At 40.2% G+C, this 24,934-nt stretch overlaps 1 protein-coding gene across 3 annotated transcripts in view; it reads right to left on the bottom strand.

Moving 5' to 3' along the window:
* ARID3B (AT-rich interaction domain 3B) overlaps positions 1–24,934 on the bottom strand; it is a 67,604-nt gene that overhangs the window by 17,989 nt on the left and 24,681 nt on the right. For all 3 annotated transcript variants that reach the window (XM_063449298.1, XM_063449300.1, XM_063449299.1), the window contains exons 3-5: positions 10,888–10,953; positions 6,907–6,979; positions 1,650–1,833 (exon numbers count right to left, since the gene is read on the bottom strand). In XM_063449298.1, the coding sequence (XP_063305368.1) occupies positions 1,650–1,833; positions 6,907–6,979; positions 10,888–10,953 (323 nt within the window). The remainder of the gene's footprint in view (positions 1–1,649; positions 1,834–6,906; positions 6,980–10,887; positions 10,954–24,934) is intronic.

Genomic DNA, 24,934 nt, shown 5'->3' with positions numbered 1-24,934 from the left:
GCAGGCACATTATTCATACAATCACTTATAACTTGTGTTAATTTTTTACCTTTTTCACGTGAAGCTATGCTTTCTTTAAATATATATTCAAGATTAAGCAGTCCTAACACACTCAGGGTAAACAGCATTGGAGAGGAAATGAAAACACTGTTTCGGTCTCTCCTACTCATCCTATGCTTTTTCTGTGTTTACTGACGTGTGCAAGGACTTATCACGCGAATGTAAAAAGCTGAGCTTATAACATCAATGGACAGGGGACAAAATGGAGGTTATCCGTTCCAGCATACAGGTAAAAACATTGTGTGTGGGTTTGTACTTTTATTTTACAAACAAATATTGGTTAAACAACATTAATCAGTTAAAAACATCTTGGGACATGATGTTTCACCTTGAAATCAGACTAGGACAAACCTTATGAGAAAGGAAGGCCATGGATACTAAAAGATGTACTTGCAAAAGCCTACATTTACTGCAAAACACCTCTAATTGGCTTTTACACAGATCTGACTCTAGAAGCTAACAAATATTTGTCCACTTACCTTAAAGGACCACTATAGTGCCAGGAAAACACTCGTTTTCCTGGCACTATAGTGCCCTGAGGGTGCCCCCACCCTCAGGGACCCCCTCCCGCCGGGCTCTGGGATGAGGAAAGGGTTAAAACTTACCTTTATTCCAGCGCCGGGCGGGGAGCTCTCCTCCTCCTCTCCGCCTCCGATCCTCCCATTCGGCTGAATGCGCACGCACCGCAAGACCTGCGCGCGCATTCAGCCGGTCTCATAGGAAAGCATTATCAATGCTTTCCAATGGACGCTTGCGTGCTCTCACTGTGATTTTCACAGTGAGAATCACGCAAGCGCCTCTAGCGGCTGTCAATGAGACAGCCACTAGAGGATTTGGAGGCTGGATTAACCCATTTATAAACATAGCAGTTACTCTGAAACTGCTATGTTTATAAACAAATGGGTTAACCCTAGCTAGACCTGGCACTCAGACCAGTTCATTAAGCTGAAGTGGTCTGGGTGCCTAGAGTGGTCCTTTAAGTGATGGTACAGAGTAATGGGGATAACCACAAGGAAGTGCGCGCTAAGTGAGGTGCAAACAGAGAATAATGGAAACAAACCTATCTTGTGTGTACACAAGAGCTTAGAGTGAGCTACTGTGTGCTCAGAATAATTGAAAGGATATACAGAGACTGGTAGGCCAGTGTGCATAGGCCACCTGTAGGGGGCGCACTGCTCACTAGTATGCACACAATTAATGGAGTGTGAACAATAGCTGTGAGAAGGGCATTGTCCACCTTAAAGATCATTTTATTGCAATGAACCCCCTCCTCCAGAAAAACTCCATACAGTAAGAGTACTTTAACATGTTCCCACCAGGACAGCTTAGTTGACTAACACACAGATACAAATGTTTGTTATTTTTGTACCGGATTCAAAAATACTCTAATTTTAGACATGGCGGTTGCTTTACGCAGGGCACTGTCTTGGTTTGTAATATCAACTTGTATCTTTGAAAAGCTATGGCTGGCTTCAGACTGAATGCTTCACAAAAAAATTTAAGATAATGAAACTTGAAATATAAGATTTCTACATCCCGATAGGGTATGTACTGGAAGCCATTAGTAAATTGTGACAGTATATACTCACTGGGTCCGTAGCGTGAAGGCTGCACTGGTAATAGAGGTTGGTAGGTTCAAGCCCTTTGTGATTTCTCTCCAAATCTTCTTGTTTATGACTTCCACAAGCCCCCCCTTTTCAGTAACCAACTTGTACAGCATGTAAAGATCCAATAACTGCTTCGCCATTATGGGTATACGACTAATTGGGGTGCCTGGGTAAGGGACATAAAACAAGGATTATTAGGCAGAAAATTAAACTGAATAGAGAAATGAAAAAATATATATATTAGGTACGTGAGAGTTCTGGGCAGACTTATTTTTGTCTGAACGTTCAGAATATATACCCTGCAATGCTCAGCAAGCCATCCAGCAGCCTGAGCATGATGGGAAAGGAGGTTTAATGACTGAATGAGCATCATGGTTAATGTAGTCCTCAATAGCAGCTTAGCCACCACTGCTGTAGGGAAATTTACACATACGCTTACAATATTAGACTATGAACAGTAGGGATCGACCGATTATCGGTTTGGACGATATTATGGATTTTTGCAAATATTGGTATTGGCCACAGGGCTGGACCGTCAATAAGGCAGCCACCTTAGGGTGTATCGGCCCAGTGGGGGGGAGGGCCACAATCGAGTGACCGGCAGGAAGGAAGCACACAGAGCGCCCTCTACCAGTCACTCAGTGTAGAGTGACCGAGCGGACCGCGGTACAGGAGCTTCAGTTTCCTGTACCCAGCCGGACTGACAGGAAGTGCTCACTCACCGTGGTCTGCTTTGCTTGGTCACGTTACAAGAGAGGTAATGAGGCACACCAGGGAAGGAAGAGGACCACAAGGGGGTGACACTAAAGGACAGGGAGGTAGAGTAACACTAAGGGGGAGGGGTACATGTACAGAATATCATTATTGGCTATCGGGCTGAAAATTCCGTTTATCGGTATTGTCTCTTTAACCCCTTAAGGACACATGATGTGTGTGACACGTCATGATTCCCTTTTATTCCAGAAGTTTGGTCCTTAAGGGGTTAAAAAAAATAATAATAATTATAAAAAAAAAATCAATATCGGTCGATCCCTAATGAACAGTAAACCTGTTTAATGACAGACAGTTCAAAAGCTGTGAAACTGGGTATGGGGTTGAAGGAGAACAGTCATTAAGCGGAGGGTGAATTTTTTTTTAAAGTTTAATCACTTTTGCTTCACTTTTTTTAAATGTTTTTTCTTACAAAGGAGGGGCAAGGTATATTTTCTGACAATGCCAACTTTTAAAACTCAGCTGCACACAAAAAATATCAAGTTGTGAAAATAGCAACAGGACCTGCTTTATGCAAGCCATTCTGGTATTTAATGAACAGATCATCCAAAAAAAGGCTGGGAGTGAAAGCAGATCACCCTGAGTAAAACCTGAAAGCAAATGATGAATATCCACCAAAGTTCTTTTTTTGGAAAGCTACAGTTAATTGTAAGAGCGTGAGAACATCACACTGAAGGTTTAACTGTAGTAAAGATGTAGATTTTGGTTCTTTTGATCCTACGTGCAGTGCTGAGTACACAAGCAGCATCATGCCACACAACACCTAGTGACTCCAAACCACAGCTGTGACTGTCACACAACTCCCCTCCCCCCAACTAGCCCCAGGTCTGATGATGATAAAGAAGACTAGCAGACAGGAGGGAGTCCCATGTGACCCTCCCCCAACCTATGCCTCCGATCATCATAGGAATTAACTGCTGTCACCTCTGTGATGGATGACTGTCATAGGACACTCCCTGTGATTAGTGTCACTAGGGTCAGATAGCTACATTTCACAAGGGACTTCTGGGGGCTTCAGAGAATGTGATAGCAATAAAGCGAGGGCGACATATATAATGAAGGTAAGTGGGGAAGATGTTTTACACACAATCACATTAGGAATACATACAAACGGACTGCACAAGAATAATAAATTGTATTCCCCATTATTGAATTAAAGAGCTGTAAAAGATGCGTGAGAAATGAACTCAGTCTATGGAGGCAATGCATCAAGCTCACATGTTAACGTTACATAAAGAGTGCGTGCAGACAGAGCAGGACTTTTGGTTTTAAATAAATGTCTTACTAGGATGAGCCCGATTTTACCGTAAAATCTTATCACTTTAGCTCCTTACAGAGGGGGTAAAAAAAAGATCAAATAGGACTGATAGAGAAAGGAAACAGGTGCTCTCCTGTAAATAGCCATTTAAAGAATATGGCAGTCTCACCGATAATAAAAACCTGGCTATTTAGAAGAAAAAACACACACACACAGTAAAAAAAATAAAGTTTGTACTTCTAGCGACCTTACCACCAACAGCCCACATGTGACTAACATATGTCAATACTTTTCACCTGCATGGAGAAAGGGTGTTAGTATAGGGATAATGACAAGATGAATTTTTCAGCCACGGATTGGGCAAGATTGTGGATTCACTCACATACAGCAGCAGCAGATCCAAAGTGGGCTTAACATCGGTGTTGTAATGCACGAGTCAATTATCCCAAAATGCACTGTTATGCATTCCAAAAGGTTTCTATGGCCCTATGTCTTATTTAATTTACAGGAAGGAAATCAAACTTTAGATGTATATCATTGCCATTAGGAACGAATGGGCTCATTAATCATGCTCTAAATGACAGATTACAGCCCCCCCACCCCTTTCTACCAACTTCTTCTCTCCCACTCATTCTTCCCTTCTCCCCTGGTATCTATCACCTCCCCCAGCACAATCTGCTTCCTCAATAAATGATAGTGACAGGTCCTCCTAGGCTTATCAGATTTCAAGAGTTGGGGGTGGGGGGGCTATTAGACCAGATTTAGATTGAAATGAACAAAGGATCCCTCTGTTCTACAAAGACACCTATAAAAGGGTCTGCCCTTTTAGAATCTCCACACCACTTTTAGCAGACAGCTGTAACACCAACCAAAAAAATAAATACAACACCTCTGTGATTTCCTGGGCAGATAAATTACTGTGTTTGTCTTTCCCTATTTGCATTCAAAAGCAAGGTGAATAGGACGACAAATAAAATGTCTAACAATATCAGGATCCCAATGATTAGCACTGAAACATTAGGTCTATTCATATTCAAAATAGTAACTTTATTATTTGCTAAAGAGAGAATACAAAGAATATTTAATGTGAGTTTTAAAGTTAAGGTCAAAAAGAGTACAACACCGAGTTCTATGGAGGACCCTGCGAGACAGAGCCTCCATTGCCAGATCATCCTTCCTAGACAGAGCCCAAATCCCACAGCTGTTTATGGCTAATGGGTTAGGACAAACATTTACGGCGGCATGCCACCTTTTGTCAACCTCCGGTTTTACCATAAGACTAAGTAATCCCTACTTTGTCTTTTGGTATCTTTGGATTGCGTTGGTCTGTCAGTGAAATTCAAACGCAGTCTTGGTCAGTATTTAATAAAGAATATTAGGCGCGAGGGGTGGGGAGTTATAGTATCCCTTTAAATACTAAAAAAAATAACAGATCCGCTTTAACAACAATAATTAAGTATTCTGTAAATAGATACCAATTATTCATATATTCTTCTAGTTTCACATCTTTACTTGGATACGATTAAATCTTCAGTTTAGAGCAAACAGAGGTCAAGGTTTGCAGACTCCTAGTTGATATTTGACAACTCATATAATCATCTTCTTGGAAAACTAAGGTAAGGAATTATTGTAAATTGAGATGTATACTTAATTGCATAGATCCTAGTGAAGTCATGTTAATAGGTCACTAACGTAATGTGAACTGTCCAGACCAAGGCATGGATTTTGGCCATAAGTAATCTAGAAAAGAATATTAGCCAGAAAAAAACCCCATATAAATAAATTGATCGTTTAACAATTATATACATTTAAAAAAATTAAAAATAAAAAAAGGGTTGGGATAACTCCTAAATGTACATTTCAGATGCTACAGGAAAGCCTGCAGCTTTGGAAAATGCAATGCCTCTTCCTGCGAAGTTCTGATTTGTCTAATCTGACACTGAAGGCAGCATTGCCCTAGCAGGCAATTAACAGAGCAGGGCAGGATAATGTCTAAAGTAAGCACTCTCCATAACGGCTGTAACCCCCTGATGATGGCCCGGCTGCTGTTATGACTCTGCTCCACAGCCAACCACGGTCGTCTTATCGGTTTAGTATTCCCAAGCAGTGATAAGGGGAGAGGGGGACGATGATTGGCTGTGGAAGGAAGAGATATCAGCAGCTCAGCTCATACACTGATCTTTAATTTGCCAAGCATGTGGATAAAGTTAAAAATTGAAAAATAGGATGAATAAGTGAATGAAAAAAAGAAAAAAAAAAAAAAAGATAGTGCCAGGTGAAAAAGAAGTTGCGTGAGAGAGAAAGAGAGAGGAAAAACTCCCAAAATGGCTATTTTTGCAGTATGTGTTCCATCAACGACAGCAAAACTTTATGGGATATGTACTGGGTTCCCAATAAAACTACCTGAATTGGCTGCAAATCCTGCTACATGCTGATGTCATTAGTAATAATTTGGATCTTGGTTATTTGCATAATTATACTAAAAACACCCACTCAAATAACTTTGAGCATCCTGCAGGGACTTAAGTCAAAAGATAAACTAAGCTGCCATGGAGACTTTTATAAGAGGCATTCAACTCAAATTTATAGCATAGTCTGTACACAGTACTACTCCACCCCCAAGTGTTGTGTTGATTGAGGCCAATCGTTAGAGGGACACTTCATTGTGAAACTAAACTTCCCTAGAATCAAACACTGTATTCATTCGCCAGCCCACACAGGCTACAGTGAGTCCATCAAGCCTGAATATCTTCTTGAGAAGCATTAAGGACATTTTGTACTCGTGTGTCCATCTCCACACAGTGATAATCCAATGCTTCACAAGGGAGAGTATTTAATTCAATGCTTTTCCGTGAGAAACATTCACTTCTGCTTTGAAACATAATGTAAAGTTAATGAAACAGGGAACCTTCCCAGCTGTCAGTCAGGTGTAACTAAAGTGAATTATAAAACTGATTACTTTTCATGAACTTCAAGCTGAAGTGGTTCAGGTGTCTGGAGTGTCCCTTTAAGCTTTATAAGACCTGATAACATTGGATAGAAGTGCAGCCACACACACAAAATTAAATAATATAGATTTTCATAATTAGCCTTCCACCCAGGAAAAAAATTGTATTTTAATGAAGTAATTTATGGGTGCAGAATGTCTCAAAATCTGATCTTGGCCAAGTGTGTGCTTTTTCATACAAAACAGCCCCTATCACTACTCACCTTTTTTCTGCATAAACACAAAAAGATCGTCCAGGAATTCCTTACGTTTTGGGTCATTGTCCAGTTCATAAAGCTGAAAAAGAAATCTTTATGTAAGTGGAAAGTTGTTAAACAATAAAGATACATCATGCGTCTGATTGCTAATCAGTAGAATAACAGTCATACACTTAAAGGACCACTATAGTGCCAGGAAAACAAACCCATTTTCCTGGCACTATAGTATTAAAAAGGTCCCCCCCACCCTCATAGCCCCCCTCCCGACGGGCTCTATGGGGAGGAAGGAGTTAAATGCTTCCCTTTCTCCAGCGCCGGCTCACTCTGCGCTGGGAACTCTCTTCCCTCTTCCGCTGAATGCGCGGCAAGAGCCCCGCGCGCGCATTCAGTCAGTCCATAGGAAAGCGTTCTCAATGCTTTTCTATGGACGCTGGCGTCTTCTCACTGTGAAAATCACAGTGAGAAGCACGGAAGCGCCCTTAGCGGCTGTCAATGAGACAGCCGCTAGAGGCTAGATTAACCCATATGTAAACATATCAGTTTCTTTGAAACTGCTATGTTTACAGTAGGCAGGGTTAAACCTAGATGGACCTGGCACCCAGACCACTTCATTAAGCTGAAGTGGTCTGGGTGTCTATATTGGTCATTTAAGTAGGTTGAAGAAAATTAAAAAAATAATCTAAGCACCAAAGTAACTTTAGCCCAAAGAAGCAGTTTTAGTGTATAGATCTCGTCCCTGCAGTCTCACTGCTCAACATACTGCCCTATGCAACATAAATAAAACGAAAGGTTATGAAAGGAAAATAGGCGCTCCTTGTACCAGAGTCTATTATGATGCTTGGCAGATCCCAATAACAACATTCATATAAATTGCATAACAAATACTTAAATGAATCACCATCCCCTGTGAATATAAAAAATAATATATTCCTCCTGTCCATTTTTAAAGCAACTCTGTTCTATGGCCAAACAGATCAGCCAATTTGCTTTTGTGCTATGTTTTAAACTGGTGTTGCATGTTGAATTTCAGAGATGGGGTATCTTGTAATTGCAAAAAGCAAGTCTAATGACCATTTAAAACAAGTTATTAAATCATAGCACCCCCCCATACAGTGTGACTATTCCTCGCGAATACTCCAGCATGTATCTTCTGGGCAGGCTTGGAAGGGGTGTGTAGTTAGGGTAGGTGTAGCACAAAATAAAAACCAACATATATATAATAAAAAATAAAAAAAAAAGTACACAAAACTGTCCTCGAGTACAAAACTATACTGCTTCCCTGTGAGGATCCAAATCAACCACCACCCCTCTCGTTTTTATAATTGTCTGACATATTTACGATTTCATATGAGTGAGGTACACTTAAGGTAATCCTGCTCGTCCTGCTCGTCCAGGACAGTACATGTCACAGAGACGAAAGCAAAAATTAGCATTTATATTGAATTAGAAAAAAAAAAAATAGAAAAGTAGTTAGAATTGGCAAAAGCCAACATTTTGTTTCAGAATTAGGCAATAACAAAATGTTTCTAATTTAACCCCTTCAGGACGGAGTCAATAGTGCACGTTCTGATCAAAACAAAACGTAAACAAAAACTGGAATTTGCGCTATATGTCTGTTCACCCGTAGTTCCCCTCTTTCATATTATATGCACCCACACTTATTATATATCATTTTGTTCAGGAGAAACAGGGCTTTAATTTACAATTAACTATTCATATATGGAATATAATTTATTATGAATAAAATAAAAAAAACTGTGAGAAATTTATTTATTTTTTAAAAATGTGTAGTTCCGCCTCACATTTTAGCTGTAAATGTCATAATACTGTTAGGTTTTACTGCAACAAAATGCACATATTTGTAATCAGCGATGTCTCACGAGTACAACAGTACCCCCCATTAACAGGTTTTATGTTGTTTTGGAAAGTTACAGGGTCAAATATAGAACGTTCCATTTTCAAATTGAAATTTGCCAGATTAGTAATGTTACCTTTGAGACGGTGTGGTAGCCCAGGAATGAGAATTACCCCCATAATGGCATACCATTTGAAAAAGTAGACAAGCCAAGGTATTGAAAGTGGGGTATGTTTAGTCTTTGTTAGTAGCCACTTAGTCACAAACACTGGCCAAAGTTAGCGTTCATATTTTTTTTTGTGTGAAAAAAGCAAAAAACGAATATTTGGCCAGTGTTTGTGACTAAGTGGCTACTAAGAAAGACTGGACATACCCCACTTGCAATACCTCGGGTTGTCTACTTTTGCAAATGGTATGCCATCATGGGGGTAATTCTCATTCCTGGGCTACCATACGCTCTCAAAGGCAACATAACCAATCTGGCAAATTTCAATGTAAAAAAAAGGAAATGCAAGCCTTATATGTGACTCTCTAACTTTCCAAAACACCATAAAACCTGTACATGGGGGGTACTGTTATTCTCGGGAGACTTCACTAAACACAAATATTAGTGTTTTAAAACAGTAAAACATATTACAACAATAATATAGTCCATAAAAGTGCCGTTTGTTTGTAAAAAAATGCAAAAAACATCACTTTTACTTAAAATATCATCGTTGTAATACAATTTACCAGTTTGAAACACTAATATTTGAGTTCAGCGAAGTCTCCCGAGTAAAACAGTACCCCCTATGTACAGGTTTTATGGTGTCGTGGAGTATTACAGGGTCAAATATAGTGCTTGCAAATTAAATTCTCTGCACTTTCTCCCTGTGTTGTCAGGCATGTCAATCAAATTTTAATTAATCAAATCACATAATTATGTTAAAAGATTATTTAAATATACATGTAGAATTTTAATATATATACATATATATGTATTTAAATTCTACGTGTATACTAATGTAATCTTTTATGTAATTATATGTATTTATCTATATATATATATATATATTTGCGGTTATTTGTATTTTATATATAGATAGATATATATAGAATGTCATTCTAAGTGTATTTTGTTACCGATATATATATATTAATAACAAAATACAGTTAGAATGAAATTACATATGAATATATAATTTATATTAAATTTTGTTTCAATATTTTATTTATTTATTTTATTATTTTATTTATTTATTATTTTAATTATACGTATATATATATAATATATATGTACATCTATTATATATATAATATATATACATATTATATATATGTAACATCATTCTAAGTGTATTTTAATGCTAATATATATACTTATATTAGTATTAAAATACACTTTGTATGACGTTACATATATATAATATGTATATATATTATATATATAATATATATACATATTATATATATATAAAAATATTTTCAATTTATTTTTTAACATGTTTAATTTCTTTTTTTATACTTTCTTACCAGCAGGGGGACTGTCTGATATTTTAGACAGTCCCCCTGCAGGCAGATCCACAGCCAGCTATAGAGGGCCATGTGATCGCTCTTTGAGAGCGATCACATGGCCCCCGGGGGCCTCATTTGCCGTGGGCGGGCTGCCTGGGCTGTCAGGCAGCCCCCCAGAAGAGGATCGCGGCGGAGGTAAGTATAACTTACCTCCTGGGGCTCAAAGCCGTTACGGCGTTCCATGCCGCCGCAACGGCTTTAAAGCCCATTATAATGGGGACGGCATGGAACGCCGTAACGGCGTTAACGGGTTAAGGAATCTGAAGAATGAAAACCTGCTGCATTTACTATAAAAAAACAAAACAAAAAAACAACAGAGGATGACAGCTGATGTGTTTAAACGAGTAATGCTGCCACAATAAGGATAGAATTGAAACTGCTAATGTGAAAGAGTAAACTTCCACATTAGCAATAGGCAGAGTAAGGGGCAGCACCATGTTCTGCAGTAGTTGGCATGCTTAGAAAGTTCCTCTTAGAAGAAGAAAAAAAACAATGCATGCACAAAGAGGGTGGCATCCCATAATAATGTTACACAGTGACCTCCTATACATTCAAACTATTGAAGCAGTTGTTCGTACCTTTGCAAAGTCCCTTGATGCCTCCCTGCTGCGGCCATCCAGGTCATCACCCCACTGAGCATTTTCCTGGTAAGAAATACAAGAGTAGAATGTTAGAATCCAAAAGCTTGCAGAAAAAAAGGGTCCTTTTAAAAACATGTTTTAACAATTGCTTTTTATAAGTGGCAGGCGCTTGCCCAGAGTCTTGTCCGCAATGCGATGCCCCTGACTGGGAGGAGCAACAACATGCAGTACCTGCAGATACTAAGATCTTTTTCGTAAACCCCCAAAGAAAACCTACATGAAATTCTTTCTGTGTGTGTTTTATTTGGGTGCACATTTACTACACCATGGCTTAAAATTTCCACTCACCACTCCCATTACCAAGTGAGAATGTTGCACTAAGACCCCAGGTGAGGATGCTATGGCGGGCTTTTTACTAAGATTCTCAGTAAAAATAGATTGTATCCTTTGGTTTTATAACACTTGTCAATAAACATATTATAGATAACCAATCAAGGGCTTGTGTACATTATCAAAATGTTAGCGTTACTATCCTACATTTATAGAATGTACAGATTTCGAGAATTAAATGGTGCTTTTATGACCTTAAAGTGTTACACCAAGCACCATGACCACTTCAGTTAAATAGTGAAAGAACTCTATGAGCAGAGTTTTGTTTTGAAATGCTGTACACACTGAAATTAATCCCTTGGCTGCTGGCGGTGCAACTCCCCCTCCAACAGCATCCAAGGTACCGGTATGTCAGTCAACCTGGAACTAGGGTTTCAAGCAGGCTAATGTCAATTCTGTACAACTGTCGTTGCACAGTATGTCAGTCACTGTCTGAGATTGTTCAGCTGACACTCTCAGACATTGAACAATGACCACTATGGCTTACAGCAAGCATGTCAAACTCAAAGGCTAGCAAGGACCAAATAAACAAGGTTTAAGTTTATGTGGGTCGCAAAAAAACAAACTTACATTTTCACCGCCTCAACTAAATCCCAGCCCCACCCCGCCCCCGTCTACCAAATCCCAGCCCCCCCGCCTACCAAATCCCAGCCCCCCGCCTACCAAATCCCAGCCCCCCGCCTACCAAATCCCAGCCCCCCCCGCCTTCCAAATCCCAGCCCCCCCCGCCTTCCAAATCCCAGCCCCCCCCCCGCCTTCCAAATCCCAGCCCCCCCCCGCCTTCCAAATCCCAGCCCCCCCCGCCTTCCAAATCCCAGCCCCCCCCCCGCCTTCCAAATCCCAGCCCCCCCGCATACCAAATCCCAGCCCCCCCGCATACCAAATCCCAGCCCCCCCCGCATACCAAATCCCAGCCCCCCCGCCTACCAAATCCCAGCCCCCCCCCGCCCCCGCCTACCAAATCCCAGCCCCCCGCCTCCGTCTACCAAATCCCAGCCCCCCACCCCCGTCTACCAAATCCCAGCCCCCCGCCTCCGTCTACCAAATCCCAGCCCCCCGCCTCCGTCTACCAAATCCCAGCCCCCCGCGCCCCCGTCTACCAAATCCCAGCCCCCCGCCTCGTCTACTATATCCCCCCCCCCCCCCCCCCCCTCGCCTGTCACTAGACAACCAGGGTACATCAGCATCCAATGGAACTCAGGTAAGGGAGCAAAACCCTTTCTAAATGGGAACCGGGCCAGTGTAGCGGTCATGATGCTTGAAGTAACCCACTAAGGCTATAATATGATTAGTGTGGCACATGGTGTATTGAGCGGTCAAAGAGAAATGATAAAGAGACACTGTAAAAACCTAACCATCAAAGAGAAAATAGAGGCACTTTCCTGGTGGCTGACTTTTGGTCGCCTGACGCTGGAAGTAAATATAAATTAAAATTCCCTCCTTTCACTGTGCACCCCCAAACTCTCTTCCTGGCTAAGAGCAGGCATGCACTCAGAGGGTGAGAACATTCCAATCACATGCTTCTCTATGAAAAGCAGTCAATTGGACCTTGCGAGGGAGGCTGTGACATCAATGGTGGCATAGATGCCAGGTAACTTTAAAACTTATTTAACCCCTTAAGGACCAAACTTCTGGAATAAAAGGGAATCATGACATGTCACACATGTCATGTGTCCTTAAGGGGTTAATAGGTTTTTACAAGCTCATCATCATCATCTGACTTCTAGAATAATCCCATATTTTAAAATTGCTCTTAGATAACTCATTATAAAAATACGAAATAAAAAGATTTTAAAATCACCCAGCGTTGGATCCAAAATCCCTTCCATTATATGTGGTTACAGTTTGCCTAACAAAAAAATTAAAACAAAAAATCTGGGAACAAAGCCTTGCATACAAAGACAAACACGTACCACAGTGGCAGCAAGAGGAAAGTATGAAGAAATAAAGATTTCCAAAAAAAAGTTCCAAAGGAAGTAATTATCCCGTTTCCAGGAGAGAGATGGATTTGGTAAAAACGCCTGTGTTTGAGATTGCAGGAACACTCCATTACAGCTCAATTCCACCATTAAACCACCATTACAGCTCAATTCCAACCAAGTTATAGGAACTGGAGTCAGTCTTACCTTAAGAGGTTAAAGCAATATATGCATATAATCTGGCGAACACACACAGTCCACAAGGCGGACACTAGTCAGCACTCTATGCAATAATAGGCACATTGATTACAGAAAGAAAACAACTTGGAGAATGGTATTTAATAGACGATGTGTAATATGTATGTATTTTGCATGTACCACCTGAATGAATCAACACCTGTCGTCTCCTTTGTTTAACTCCGATCAATGTCTAATATGTACTGTGCAATGAGATAATATGACCTTGCATATTCATGTCCCCCTCCCCTTTCTTCATTCTGTACCCCTATATATCTGAATTTCTTTCTGCAACAAAATTTCAATAAAAACGAAACATTGAAAAAAAAAGAGGTTAAAGCAATTTCAAACGGTTTCATTTTGAAGTTGTAGTGCCGGGCACTTAGCGGCAATGCTCCCCTGCCACAAATATACATAGGCTTATCACATTTACCCGGCTGCTAAGGCATCAAACGAGTCAAAACTGATTTAAGTCTACCCTACTGTATGAATAATACTTATCGTGCATCAAATCCTAGGTCTTATTAACACAGAATTGCAAAAAAAAAACCAAGACGTTTTCCAGCTCTAGGAGTATACTCTAAATTTTCAGTAGCCAACTTTCAGTTTGGTGACAAACTACAGTGTATACAAAAAGTAGAGAATTAAGCAACCAAGTGGAAGGAACAAGCAGGATTAAAAGTGGAAAACAGGACAGGGAAAGAAACGCAGGATCATTTACTGCAAAACTCCAAACTACAGTGAAATCAAATCCAAATGGCCAAACTGAATGAGAAATAGCCAGGTAGCGACTATAGCACAGTTGGAGAATTTTTCAAGATAAGCTAAATTTTGCTTTTATAATTTAGTTTTCTAGAATTCAAAGCTTAACTTGCCCCAATAATCTTGTGGGCTATTTTTATTATTATTTTTTTTTTTTTTATATCTATGTTAAGTTTTAGCCCATGACCCAAATGCACATACATATTTGTTTCAGTCTGTCTGCTACATACATTGGAAATAAAAACGTGCCAAATCATGCTCCCCACAATACAAATGAACCAACTCAATCTCAACACTTACCCAAGGATTAATACCTGAACCTCAACTGTGTGCAACTCTACCTACTGTCCTGCCAACACTGTGGGGGTCACTGTGTGTAAGGTCCAGTGAGCATGTTTAAGTATTCCTTTTACAAAGTTTTAGTTATTTTGAGTATCTGCTACCATATAGTATGTGATGTAAAGATGCAATGCACAGAGGAAGGATGATGGCACTCTTAAAAGACACCAAGCACATGTGTTGGAATACACAAGTGTTCTGTGCATCATTTATTATATTGTAGTTGGGAATGGCAACAAGGGAAAAAAAACAAGGTGGAACATAGCCGCAGAAAACATGGGTGCTAGAGGATATATGCCTGCTGGGGAGGGGAGAATGGCACGTCTGCAAGTGAGACATGGCTGGCTGGGGAGACAGGGGAACATGGCTGGAGGGGAAATGTCAAACATGAACACACTGTACAAAAACATTTCCAAGAATTTGCAATAAGGGTCAATGCACTTCACAGTGCACAAACCGTGTACTCAGAATTCCGGGTGAATGAGAAATAACTGCAATACACAAATATATTTTGAAGAAAAGGCTATTTAATACATTTGCTCAGAATCAAGGTAAGCTCTCAATTAAGGTTTGATATTAGCATGTTTGAGAAAATTACAGTGACAGATACAACCCATTTTCCATAGGATCCCTTTCTAATTACGAACCTGAACACAATTTACATGGTGACACACAGCCTGTGAATGCAGCTCACGTACCACACTATGGGTCCCTGCACCCCCCACTCGTCATATCTGTTCTGTCACTGGTTAATAATGATGTAATAAACATGGAACGCAGGAACCGGACATTATGGGAAAACGTGTTATATGCATGGTTGAGCGGGAAGGGCTGGCAGTGCATGTGCCCACGATGCCACACAAATGCCAGACTAGCCATGCCTAAGACTGTAGTCTTCAAATTGAAATATTTAGTAGTGCAGCCCCTACTATCACTATGCCTACATAGTGAGTGACAAGTATGACAATCTAAGCAAACAAAACAATTCTGACTAGGCTGGTAACCTTCAGATAGTTTACACAAGTTTGTATAAGAATAAACATCAGACAACTCCCAGAACTCTTTCACTCAGAGACCATATGCTTTTTAAAGCTTCCTTAACAATGAGGTATATATATATATATATATAATGATGAGGTAGAGGCAAAAAATATGCCTACAAAATTCAAAGTATGGAGAGAGAGAGAAAAATAAAAAAAGGAAATTAGACCTGTACTGCAGAAACTCCACACCGTAGTCCCAACAGTGTATATACAACAACCAATAAACAAACAAGAGTCCTGTACATCCAGTGTAGGTGTGCACACCCAGGTGCTACCACAGTTTGAGGACAAAGTTTAAACAGCAAACGTTTCGGGCAGCAGCCCTTCCTCAATGCTGATGGATGCGCAGGACTTGTTTGTTTATTGGTTGTTCAACAATGATGTAGGCCTTGTGTCATAAATAAAAGCCTGCTTTCTGTTTGTTGCGCTCTCTAAAAGTGCTGTATACTAGACACTGATATACCAGGGAAGACGTCATGCTAATATAGCATGGTCAGATATCGAACTGCAAGCAAAATGACAAAACAAAAACAACCCAACCCCCACTCCAGTCTCCCAACCTGTTAAACATGTGTAACATTACACGTGGCTCACAATAAATCAAGATCAAGAGAGTAAAAGGACAGCATCTATGCATGGAAACTACATTAAGACAACATTTCTGGTGCTAGCATAGTCCCAATAAACTGCCTGAAAACTGTCTGACAAAACTAGGAGATTGCACCCAGTGACTCTTGGCTGAACACTGCTTTTATAAACTACTCACTGAGCCTGTGCTCCCAACACTATCATCACTAGCTGATGTGATAAAAAACACAACGTAGACGGTGTAACACTACTGTAGTGCAAAACCATCAAACAATAAAGAAAGTGTGTGTGTTCATATAAATAGTAATTTGATGAGAGTAGATAAACACTGCAGTATATTATTTCCATTATAACTTACACAGTAAAGGGGGTATAGTTACAATGTAATAATTTGATTATTCATCGCTGTGAGTGGAGATATACAGAATCATTTGTGTGGTGATTTTCTGATACTTAATATGTGTGTGTATACACACACACACACTTCAGTAGAAAGAATGCATCATATATAAACAAAACTAGTATTGAATTAAAAGTAATTTCAACATATTTTGTGAGGACTCTTCGACCTTTGTGGGGCAAGCTGTTTGTAGTGATTCCCCCTTCCTGTTCTAGGTACGTTTTATCTGGTCACCATATTAAACACTGCATGTGAAGCCACGTTTCACTGAAGAAATGGGAGAGTCCTCTTAAAACGTGCTTCCTACAATTAAGAGTAGTAACTTCATACATGCTAAACAAGTAACAATCTCTATGGAAACACACTAAATAATTTTGCCAAAACTTTGTCAAAGAATGATCTTGTTTTGCTTTGTAAACATGCAGAGGTTATTGCACTATATACCACATTTATCAAACATGATTCTTTAAATAATTTAAAGGGATTCTCTCAGAGGAACAGATGTGTTTATATCAAAACCATGTGTGTGCACTGAATATGTCACACTATCTCCCAGCAGCAAAGTGTAGGAACTACTGTACTTGGCTACTGGAAACCTCTTATTTGGAGACCGTCAGACATACCATAAGCATCATTGTGGACTTAGATAGGTTTTAATTTTTTTGTAGTGCTCATATTAGATAACCTCACAAAGATTGCCAATAAAAGGAATCAATAGTCCTGAAAATCACAATTGTTTTTGTGAACTATAGCCACTTCTTCCAATCTGCACTGACCCACTTTGTCCTGTAGTGAAATATTGCTTGCCTCCGGTGACGATGGGCAACATGCTGACTTCACCCACAATCTCATCCAACCCGGTGTTTCTCATAGAGAAGCACTAGATGGAAAAGCGATGCACTCCTCCAATCAAATGATGCCATATACTTGGTTATTGAGATGGAAGTGCTTCTAGCGGCTTTTAGCATAACTTTACATTAAAGAGTTAAAAGTGCAGGACCATTGCACCCAGATCGCTTCATTGAAATAAAGTGGACTGAGTGATTTTGGTGGTTACGTTATCAAGGCAGGGAATAGATGAACTTGCTTTATTAGATTTGTGACCAATACAGATTTTTTCCACAAATGATTTAAAGCAGATTGCACAGTGTTGAGATATTCTACACATACAGAAAGGTATAGAAACATTCCTTAGAATGATTCATAAAACATACAGTGATACGCCACAACATTAAAACGACTGATAGGTGAAGTGAATAACAGATTATATCGCCAAAATGGCACATGTTATCGGTGGGATATATTAGGCAGCAAGTGTACAGTAAGCTCTTGAATTTCATGTGATGGAAGCAGAGAAAATGGGCAAGCAAAAAGATCTGAGTGACTTTGACAATAGCCAAATAGTGGGGAGCAAAGGCTAGCCTGTCTGGTCCGATCACACAGAAGAGAAAGTGTAGTTAAAATTGATGGAAAAATCTAATGCTGGCCATGAAACAAAGCAGTTTGCCGCAGATCGGTCAGCCGCAGAGTGCTCATGATGACCCTTGTGCACTGCGAAAAGTGCCTTCAATGGGGACATGAGCATAAAGACTGAACTATGAAGACATGAAGATTGTTTACCTGGGGAAGAGATTGTAGCAGGATGACATATGGGAAGAGGGCAGGCCAGTGGAGACCGTATTATGCTCTGAGCAATGTTCTGCTGGGAAACCTTGGGTCATGGCATTCACGTGGTTGTTATATTGATACGTACCACCTATCTAGAGACTCATGGCAACATTCTTCAGACATGGCAGTGGCCTATTTCAGCCGGACAATACTTTGCCACACTGCAAAAATTGTTCAGAAATGGTTTGAGGAACATGAAAGAGTACAAGGTGATGCCTTGTTGGCCTCCAAATTCACTTGATCTCAAACTGATTGAGTATTTGCGTGAACAAATCCTATCCATGGAGGCTCCACCTCACAGTTTACAGAACTTAAAGGGTCTGCTGCTAATGTCCTGGTGCCAGATATCAGAGGACACGTTTGGAGGTTTTGTAGAGTCCATGCCTCAACACATCAGAGCTGTTTTGGCAACATGAATGGGACCTTCATAACGTCTAGCCAGTGGTTTTAATGTTTTGGCTGATCAGTGTATAGAGGAAGGAGAAGAACAAACAAACGTAAGAATACCACTATCAGGAGACACAAGTCAGCATTGTCACAGGACTTGCTGTTCAGGGAAAAAGACACGCTATATAGCACAGAATGTCAGACTTAGACAGTTACATCACAGGGAATACCTTAAACCAGTACGAGCAGTGTAAGCCGGCTTCAATTAACGCTGCATGGCCACTTCTTCATTCCCCCATTACAGTAAACAACACTGAAGCACTCACTATGATGAATAATTTAATGGAAGGGGGTAAATAAAACATATTTGCTTCCGCAGCACTATTGTGCTCCAGGAAACTTCTGAGAAATGCACGTCCATTCGGCATTTCTTCTAAATTGCTGCACACAAACATGCTCCCCCTCTTTATGGCTCCTGTGCCCATAGAGCTGAATGCTCGGTTGTACCAGGGCAGCGAGGTACACAATATAAATAAACTGGAGACCCCATAGTTGACTTTTAGTTAGGGTTGTGTGAATATCTCAGATATGACAATATGGCTTTATTTAAAAAAAATAAATGCTGTTAATGGTTTGAAAACAATTGTTTAGTCCTCCAGGCTACCCACTGACATCCAGCAATGTTTTCAGTAAACAAGGGCAATTGCAAAAGCTACATCTTTCTTTTCTACAATAATAATGCAACACTTCCTCTTTTTTGGCCAAACAAACAATTTTTCCTGTGACAAACACATACTATTCTTGTCCTTTTCCCTACCAATCTGCTAATTTGAATATATATATATAAAAAAAAAAAAGCAACCAAAACCCCCCCCCCTCCCCCCCCAAAAAAAAAAAAAAAGAATAAAAAAAACCCACAAACAGAACACATCTTGACTGAAAACAACTCTGAGAAAGCCCTGAGGGGGGACAGGGTAAACACCTGGTGCAAGGCACATTAATTTAAATGTATGTACATACATTAAACTGCAATGTCTAATGAGTTTCAATCAGATCAGCTGCAATTTTTTTTAAACTAAACTTTATATACCTTTCGCATTGGTGGATTTATTTAAATCAAATCAGAGTACACAGACACATGATAAATCTTGTTGCTCGTGTACATAATGCAGTGGCATTACTAGACCATTAAAACCATGGTTAAAGGACCACTATAGTGCCAGGAAAGTGCCAGTTAAAGGACCACTATAGTGGCAGTGTTAATAGGTCCCCCCACGCCGGGCTGAAGGGGGAGGAAAGGGTTAATCCCTTACCTTTCTCCAGGGCCAGGGACTATCCTCCTCCTTCTGACGTGATCGGCTGAATGCGCATGCACGGCAAGAGCCACGCGCGCAGTCAGTCCATAGGAAATCATTCTCAATGCTTTCCTATGGACACTGGCGTCTTCTCACTGTGAAAATAACAGTGAGAAGCGCGGAAGCGCCTCTAGCGGCTGTCAATGACACAGCCACTAGAGGCTGGATCAACCCATAGGTAAACATAGCAGTTTCTCTGAAACTGCTATGTTTACAGCAGGCAGGGTTAACCCTAGATGGACCTGGCACCCAGACCACTTCATTAAACTGATGTGGTCTGGGTGCCTATAGTGGTCCTTTAATAAAACACCAACAAGGGTGAGGTTGAGGAAGGTTAAAGGAACACTATAGGGTCAGGAACACAAACATGTATTCGTGACCCCATAGTGTTAAAACCACCATGGTCCCCTCGTGCCTCCCTAAATTTAGTAAAATCTTACTTGTATTCAAGTCTGCAGCTGCTGGCTCTGCCCCTGTCTGCCTCAGATATGCCTGTTGTCTGCTGACATCATCGGAAGTGGTGGTCAGAGCCAATAATAGTACTTCCCCATAGGATTGGCTGAGACTGTCAAGGAGGCAGATCAGGGGCAGAGCCAACACAAGTCAAACACAGCCCTAGCCAATCAGCACCTCCTCATGGAGATTAATTGAATCAAGGCATCTCTATGAGGAAAATTCAGTATCTGCATGCAGGGGGAGGAGACACTGAATGGCAGTGCTGCACATTCTGCAGCATGCCCCAGGAAGCACTTCTAGTAGCCATCTAAGGAGTGGCCAGTGGAGTTATTACTAGGCTGCAATGTAAACAATACAGTGTTTACAGCAAAAAGCCTGAAGGGAAAGATTCTACTCACCAGAACAAATGCAATAAGCTGTAGTTGTTCTGGCGACTCTGGTGTCCCTTCAAGGACTGTGTGGGGAATAAGGATTAAAAGTTCCTTACAGGTTAAATCCCCTCTAATCCCAAGCTCCCCTAAAACTACACTGTGGGATACACAGCTATTATTTGGAATAGAGTGTCTGGCGAAGCTCCCCACGCTGTTTTTTATGCCACACTCCAACGCTAGCGGACCTAAACGCATATGTGTGCTCAGGGCCAGTAAGTGGAGGGCTTTAATAATATCAAAAGTAAATCAGTTAAGCGGAAGGAGGCGGGGAGCACAGGGAGTGGAAACTAAAGCTTCCCCTTGCAGGAACACACTATGCAAGGAAGAAGCTCATTACATCTGTAATATAAGTGATCATGGTGGTTGGAATAAGCATCAGCTTGGCATTCCAGCTAGAAGTCATTTTTGCCCATTCTTCTACCTGTATTTTCTCCAGGGTTGCGCTTGTGGACTAAAATTATAAATAGTGTCACAGATTTTCAACAGGATTTAAATTAGCATTTGCCACGTCCACTGTAGTAGATTTGCATTTCGGTTCTTGAGCCATTCCAAAGTTGCGCCTTAAATAATTTTGAACATTCTCCCAAATGTCAGCTTTTTTTTAGAATTAAAGATGCTCCCATAGTATTGCATTGTATTTTTCTCCGCTCATTCTTTCTTCAATTCTAACAAGATTCCAAGTCCCTGCTGATCAGAAGTAGAGATGAGATTTTATTTTATCAAAGCATTGCCACAGGTAACCGCTGCACCACTCTGAGGCAATGCCCCGCGCCAAGCAGAACGAGCGGTTAGTGCCGGACATTTTTATTTTTATTTTCTTTGCAACAAACTGAAAATTCCCTCTTGACCCCAAAATAGAAGTCTGATTGCTACTTTGATCAAGAAGCGGTTATCCCACATATTAAAAATGATATCCAATTATATTAAGTTTTTTGCAGATACGGTATCCAGTTGGTGTTTTAAAATATATATATATATATATATATATATATATACACAGACTGATAAAACCACCCGTTGAAGCAGATAATTCCACATCATTATTGTTCTTACTGTAAAACAATTATAATAATTAGCAGTAGATCCATTTCTTCCAGCCTAAATGTGTGACCTCGTGTCCTATGTAAAGTCCTGTTTATGAATAGATTTTCAGACAATGGTTTGTATTGGCCTTGAATATATTTGTATAATGCCATCATATTGCCTCTGAGGCATTTTTATAAATGACAATGTACAATAAAAAGTGTTAGGTTTTCCCATGAATGAGCAATGTCAAGGCTGAGCATGTGCACAGCTGCTGTACAAGCTTTAATGGAAAGCTCTGAGGGAGCTCATAACGTCACTTATAAGTTGTATGACCCAGCCATGCCATACAAGATCTTGTAAAAATTCAGGAAGGTATGGGTTTTCCTTTGATGTCCAAAGGCATGTAAATTGTTCCTGCAATTCTAGCTGCTGTAGCTATTAACAGGTTGAAAGGAGACAGGACCACAGTGCATTTAACTGCATTTAATTGCCAGGCATTAATGACCAAAATGACAATGCAGTCCAAAGACTCAAAGCATTTATTACGACATTCACACCACAGCAGTGTAGACCCACTAAAGAAACTCAGCCAGGAGAACATAACTCATGTTCCTAAATGGGGACATACACTAACAAATAAAAAATAAAGTAGTCACAAGCTACAGAAGAAAACAAGCAAGCACAATCCAAACCAAAAAAGCCCAAAAGAACAAAGACTTAGAGAGTTACTCTAAGCACCATTAGCACTTCAGTGTTTTGTTATGGTCATGGAACTTGAAGTGTGCATGTGCAGCATTTCAGCATTTGAAGGCGGCCGCCATTCAAAGGTGGCCTCCACTTCTGGCAGCATCGTTAGAAACCCAGAAGGAATTTGAAACTCTCTTATATGTATTTCCTCCATAGACCCCAATGTTGTGCTGTTGTACTCTCATACACAAAGAGAAGATAGAAAGATGGGGCTCCCACGAAGGACATGTTCAAGTAAGTAATCTCTCCTTTACCTAAGGAGCCTGACCCAGCACAGAGGGACATCGGCGCTGGATTCAGGTAAGTGACAAAAGGGTTCTGCACTGCAGGGGGACAGTATAGTGCTTGGAGTACACATTTTTGTATTTCTAGCCTATCGTTTCCCTTTAAGCCTTACGACTTAACAGCTAGAGTGTAAGCTCACTATAGCACGCCATCCTTCTCTACCAGTATAAAGATATGTATAGGCCTATCTTCACTTTTTATGAAACCCTGGTAAATTGAAAAGTGCTGCAGTATATGTGAGATCTCTAAACAAAATAAGAGTTGAAAAATTCTTAAAATTCAGCTACTTTAGCCTAGGAGAAAACAGACAAAAGACTATTTTATGGTCCATTCTCAAATGGTAGATTAGTTAATAGCATGGGCAGTCCCGACGTACCCAAACACAGAGTATAATATACTACGTAGAAGCTATGTGCAACACAGGAAGTTGTAAACTTATTTGAGCATATCCCTCACTACTGCCTCTTCATACAAGTCAGATGTCCCTTTATGTATTAACTTGCACAAATGTTATACATGGTGTACAGCGCTGCTGTTCATGTTGGCACTTTATAAACCATACCCCTATTGTTAATTATCAGGATTTAAATAGCGCCAACTTATTCCGTAGCGCTTTCCAATATTATAAAGGGGGAATTTAACAGTATATGAGACAATTACAAAATGTTTCAGGAACAATAGGTTGATTAGGACCTTGCTCAAAGGAGCTTACAATCTAGACGTCAACACATAGCCAATAAATTCTAGTATCGTATCAGGAATCTTCACCCAGATGCAAACCTTTTAAAGGCTCTTTTAGAGCTATTAAATGAGGATCCTCATTATTTCTTTAAGATGCTGCTGAGCTTGGGAAGGGATAAGCATTAAATTGCAGCTTGTAATCCCCTTTTAGCTAAAGTTGCAGTCAATAGACTGCAGTCTCAATAAGGCCCATTTTCCACATTCACTCTACTCCCCCCTTTACTTCCCTCCAGCCATTAACTAACATGTTTTATTAGCCTGGTAAGGAATGAGAGGGGGAAGGGATATTGCAGGGACCAGCTTTTGGATTTGTTTACTGCCTCAAGGAGAGTTAAAAGCAACCCTTGCATTCCATATATGGCTTGATACTTGCATAGTATACAAGCCAGAATGGTCATTATCTTTTATGTCGCAAACACAAGATGGCCTTTATACATGCACAAAAATAATCTGAAAAAATGCTTCACAAATAACAAAGAGCCAAATTGATCTAGAATCCCTTGGTCCTTCCTTACATGTCATAAGTAACGCAGGAAGAATTATTTAAATAATTTTTATTTTTTTATATATTCTGCGCTTTCACAGGTTGCCCCTCTCCAAATAACTGGTGCGCAACTGAAATGTTGCCGTGGTACTTCGAGCGCTGTAACAGAGGAGCATGTTCAGTGATGGCAGCAGGTAACTGGAAATGTTTAAACATGTAATTGCAAGCATGTCACATGATGAATAAAAAAAAATTATAGCCAATTTTGTATGTCAATAAAAACTTCCAAATGTCACAGTTGACGTGCTAGATATTTTTCCCCAATTAATTCCAAAAATTTGCTAATTCTTTACTAGTACTGAACGCTATGAACCCGCAGCAGCACCGCAAACTAATCTTCACACAACTTGCACATCCCTGTTAAAAAGAAAACCCATAACAATGAGTCAAAATGTTTAAAGACATTTAAAATGTCTACTACAGTGTGTATACCCCAACCCCCTCCCCGCGGCAGCTAGAATGTAGCTCTGCACCTTGGGAGCCTCTTGGGCTCCTATACAGTAAAAGGATGGGGTGCAGTCTCAGACTGAGGGGATGAACAGTGCCCCAGCAGAAAATGTCCCTTCCACACAAAGACAGAGCTGGACGGGTAGGTTCTTTTATTTTTGGGGGTTTAAATAGTCAGAGTGTATTTATCAACTGGGAAAGGTTTTCAACTCACCTTCACAGAAAATGTATATTCCTGACTTTTTAAGATATATTTTGCCTCCATGTCAAACTGCAGCC

The sequence above is a fragment of the Pelobates fuscus genome, chromosome 3 (assembly GCF_036172605.1).
Source record: "Pelobates fuscus isolate aPelFus1 chromosome 3, aPelFus1.pri, whole genome shotgun sequence".
In the NCBI taxonomy this organism is placed as follows: domain Eukaryota; kingdom Metazoa; phylum Chordata; class Amphibia; order Anura; family Pelobatidae; genus Pelobates; species Pelobates fuscus.
This window is presented reverse-complemented; position numbering and strand designations above follow the sequence as displayed.